This window comes from Myotis davidii, unplaced genomic scaffold (genome assembly GCF_000327345.1).
Source record: "Myotis davidii unplaced genomic scaffold, ASM32734v1 scaffold925, whole genome shotgun sequence".
In the NCBI taxonomy this organism is placed as follows: domain Eukaryota; kingdom Metazoa; phylum Chordata; class Mammalia; order Chiroptera; family Vespertilionidae; genus Myotis; species Myotis davidii.
The window spans coordinates 351,425-356,092 of NW_006296531.1; the positions used below are offsets into that span (position 1 = coordinate 351,425).

General features: G+C 49.4%; 1 protein-coding gene across 2 annotated transcripts in view; it reads left to right on the plus strand.

Moving 5' to 3' along the window:
• INCA1 (inhibitor of CDK, cyclin A1 interacting protein 1) overlaps positions 1-4,668 on the plus strand; it is a 7,289-nt gene that overhangs the window by 1,229 nt on the left and 1,392 nt on the right. The window contains exons 2-5 of one of the 2 annotated variants that reach the window (XM_015569232.1): positions 1,382-1,469; positions 3,727-3,840; positions 4,279-4,318; positions 4,570-4,668. The exon at positions 4,570-4,668 is cut by the window's right edge and continues 101 nt beyond it. In XM_015569232.1, the coding sequence (XP_015424718.1) occupies positions 1,382-1,469; positions 3,727-3,840; positions 4,279-4,318; positions 4,570-4,668 (341 nt within the window). Of the gene's footprint in view, positions 1-1,163; positions 1,470-3,726; positions 3,841-4,278; positions 4,319-4,569 lie in introns of those variants that run through there. The other variant, XM_006771884.2, reaches the window with a different exon arrangement.

Here is a 4,668-nt window from a genome sequence, read left to right on the forward strand (position 1 = left end):
TGCATTCTCATTTTTAAAATATTCTAATTGATTTTTAGAGAGAAGAAGGTAGAGAAACATTGATGTGAGAATGAGACCTCTATCAGCTGCCTCCTGCATGCTCCCCACTGGGGATCAAGCCTGCAACCTGGGCATTTGCCCAGACAGAGTGCCAAGCAAGGGTCGCCCTCGCCCCTCAGGCGAAGCCACACACAGGCCTGGCCCTTCCCTCCAGGCAGGGCCGCCCGCCCTCTCCCTGCAGCCCAGACCCCTCGGCCCCCCTCTGCCCGGGGAGGCCTCGCCTGCACCCCTGGCCAGCTCTTGGGTCCTCCGTCCAGCTTCCTGCTGCCCGTCCTGTCCCTCAGACCGAGGCCACCCCCTGAGGCCCTAACTGACCCCTTCCGGCCCAGGACCTCCCGTGTGGACCCTCCTGCCTTTTCAGCCCGACTCCATCGCATCGGCCGCCTCGGCCTGAGCATCCTCCTCTCCCCTCGCCCACCTGCTCTCGCCCCGTCCCCAGCTGCCCTGGGATACAGTCCCCGTTGCTCCCCGCGGGCCTTTTCTTCCGTGTTCCCTGCAGGCGCTCTTGCAACTAGCACCCCACATCCCGGGGCACTCGGGTTGTATGTGCCCCCACCCCCACCCCTGGCTCCGTGCAGCTGGCCTTTGCTCACCTTTACCTGCCGGCTCCCCTGGCCCCCCTTCCCTGTCACCCTTTGACCCTCTGTCCACACCTGATTTTTTTTAGCAACCCTCAATTCTCCAGCTGCCCCAGCCACCAAGTCCATGCCACCAGCCACAAATGCCTCTGTCCTGTCGTTTCCACCTGTCACCCCTTTTCATTTCATCATCTCGTAGCGCCAATTAAGTAACTTAACCGCCATTTGCAAATGTCACGCACTCTATAGTATAGAGTCTATACATTTGGCTTCAGAAAATTCATTTTCTCCTTTGTCTTCTGCCACATCCACAGTCCCTAGCCCAGTGATGGCGAACCTTTTGAGCTCGGCGTGTCAGCATTTTGAAAAACCCTAACTTAACCCTGGTGCCCTGTCACATACAGAAATTTTTTGATATTTGCAACCATAGTAAAACAAAGACTATGTTTTTGATATTTATTTTGTATATTTAAATGCCATGTAACAAAGAAAAATCAACCAAAAAAATGAGTTCGCGTGTCACCGCTGACACGCGTGTCATAGGTTCGCCATCACTGCCCTGGGCTCTCCATCTTCCACCTGTATATTCAGCCACTAGACCTGTCCGGCACTAGAAATGCCTTTAAAGCTCCCTTTCCCTTTTCAGGACCCAGGATCCTCTTTCCAGTCTCTAGATCTGCTCCTGGTCTCATCCCTACAGCCATGTACATGTGTGAATGACTCATTTTTCATTATCCTCCCAGCACCCATGAAGAGACTCAGTCCCGCCAGCCAGCCCAGTCCAGTCCTGCAGGTACCGGAAGATGGAGATAACCTCATCCCTTTTGCCAAGTGAGTCGTCCCCACCCAGTGGGGAGAATGGGGACAGGATGGAGGGAAGATTGCACGCCTAAGCTCTTTCCTAAGAAGAGTTGGAAATAAGGACCGAGAAGCTTAATGCCTGGGCTCAGGGGATTGATGACTCATTCATTTATTCAACAAATAATTTTTGAACACTGCATTGTTCTAGGCCAGCGGTTCTCAACCTGTGGGTCGCAACCCCTTTGGGGGTCGAACGACCCTTTCACAGGGGTTGCCTATAATTATATATAATTACATATTGTTTTTGTGATTAATCACTGTGCTTTCATTATGTTCAATTTGTAACAATGAAATTGGGGGCCACCACAACATGAGGAACTGTATTAAAGGGTCACGGCATTAGGAAGGTTGAGAACCACTGAGCCAAACCAGTTAGGGCAATCAGTGGAAGTTTTTAAGCAAGGAAATGACTACAGGCTTTTTTTTTCTTCAACTCTTTTATTACAGAAAATTTCAAACAAATACAGAAGTAGAGAAGGCAGCAATAATGAACTCGGTGTACCCTTTTCAGTCAGCTTTAATAACTGTCATTATATGGATAATCATCTTATCTGTATACTTAGCCAACGTCCTACTACTCAGATTATTTTGAAGTAAATCTGAAATTATACATCATTTCACATGATCACTTTTAAAAGGACACTCAAGCTGTTCTGTGAAGAGTAGCTTGTAGGAGATTAGATAGGAAGAGGGAGAGGAGGAAGAGGCCATTGCAATAGTTTAGGCAGCGTAGCGGAAGATGAGCTGGAATATGGAGACGGGAGTGGAAATGAGGAGTGGTCACATTTGGGTGTATTTTAGATGTAGAACTGATAGACTTGCTGATAGATTTGGGAGGTGAGGGAAAATGAGGTCTACCAGGTTTGGGGCTCTAGCAACTGGGCATTAGGGTGCCTTTCAGTGAGATGGGGAAGGCTAAGGAGATGTTGAGTGGGCAGTTGAACCTGCAAGTCCGGAGTTTAGGAAAGGCGCAGGGCTGGAAATATAGATTTGGGAGTCATCAGAACATTGGTGGTATTTAAAGTCATGGGGGGCGGGGGGGGATTAAGTCATGGGTCTGGGTGAGATCACCCAAGGAGGGATGGAAATGGAGAAGATACAGGGCTCAGGCCTAAGCCCTTGGACACTCTCCCCCTAGAGAGCAGGAGAGCAGTCATCATTTAATCTGCAGGCTTTGGAAGTGATGAGCACTGTTCTCAAACAGCTCCAAACATCCCTCACCACCTACAAAAATTAGTCCTTCTGAGATAGGGGAGACGAAGCAGGACTAAACAGGGATCTGCTCTCCTGCATCCTTGCATTAACCTGTCTATCATCATCTGAGTAGCTGATAGCTGGGCCTTCCTATTTAACAGCCCTGCTCGCTAAATATGATGTTCTCTGGTTGTGGGGTGTACAAGTTTGAGATTCAGTGAAATCTGAGGCTCAACAATAGCCAATCTCCACCCTCATCCCTGCTCCAATCTCCTTTCAAATCAGAGGCTTTATGGCAGCAACTCTCAACCTGTGGGTCATGACCCCTTTGGGGGTCGAATGACCCTTTCACAGGGGTCGCCTAAGACCATTGGAAAACACATATATAATTACATATTGTTTTTGTGATTAATCACTATGCTTTCATAATGTTCAATTTGCAACAATGAAAATACATTCTGCATATCAGATAGTTACATTATGGTTCATAACAGTAGCAAAATTACAGTTATGAGGTAGCAACAAAAATAATTTTATGGTTGGGGGTCACCACAACATGAGGAACTATATTAAAGGGTCGCGGCATTAGGAAGGTTGAGACCACTGCTTTATGGCCTTCTGCAGCTAAAATGGGTTAAGTGAGGACATAGCCTGAGGGAGTCCGAGTAGCTGGATGGTCTCATGGAAAGACAGGGCCTCTGGCCCTAGCCATTTGGCTCAGTGGATAGAGCCCCAGCCTGAGGACCAAAGGGCCCTGGGTTTGATTATGGCCAAGGGCACATACCTTGGTTGCAGGTTCCTCCCCAGCCCAGGGATCCTGGTCGGGGTACATCCAGGAGGCAACCAATCAATGTGTCTCTTTCACATAGATGTTTCTGTCTTTGTCGCTCTCTTCCACTCTCCCTAAAAATCAATGGAAAAATATTCTTGGGTGAGGATTAACTAAAAATAAATAAGACAGGGCCTCTGAATCCCTGGGGTGAGTAGGTATAAGGGAAGAGCCCGAGCCTAACCTCCCTTGTCCTCACCGCAGGTGTTCCAGGGTGGTCAGCCGATCCTCACCCACCAGCTTGCCTTCCCAGAGCCTCAGACTGACACCCCAGCATTATGGAGACGTCTTCTGGGACAACCTTAGTGAAAGGCCCAGGTGGGTAGAAATGGGGAAATGGGGACTAACTGGCGGTGGGAAGGTGAGGCTGTACAATTTTAACACTCACAAAGCTTTACAGCCCTGGCCGGTGTGGCTTAGTTGGCTGGAACACAGAAAGGTGACAGGTTTGAACCCTGGTTAGGGCACATACTCAGGTTTTGGTTTTGATCCCTGGTTGGCACAAGTGAGGAGGCAACCGATCAATGTTTCTCTCTCCCTTCTTCTCACTCTAAAGTCAATGAAAGCAGGCCCTCAGGTGAGGATGAAGGGGAAGAAAGCTTTATGACAATATGCACTGGGAATAACTGCCTCACTGGTTGATGGACTTTGTAGGCTCCTGCTGCCAGATAAATAGGTGGTTGGGAGAGATCATTAGAGAAACAACATGGATGGGGGTGCTGCTCTGCACTTAGCCCCCTTTTTTGTGCCTCACAGCTCCACCTGGATGGAAGAACGGTACATCCCCTCCCTGCAGGTATGATAGACCTTCTGCTGCCCTTCAGTACTTCTCGGTTAAAACTGCACCGCAGCTCTCCTATTACACGTTCCCTCTAGTGTCCCCCAACCAAACACAGAACAGTCCCTCCTTTCTATCAATCGTGTTTTCCAGATCACAGCTGTTTTCGTGATCTGAGCTTCCCAAGACCCCTGACTCCCTATTTCAGTCGAAGCTCCCCCGAGAGCCCAGTTCTGCCATCTATCTCCTTTCCCCCTTCTTTGGCACAGAGAGCCACTGGTTGTTCCCAGCCTGGCGTGTACCCCCCTGAGGGGCTCCCACCCCCTGAGATGCTTTTCAGAAGAAAGAGGAGGAGGTCATATTTGGCA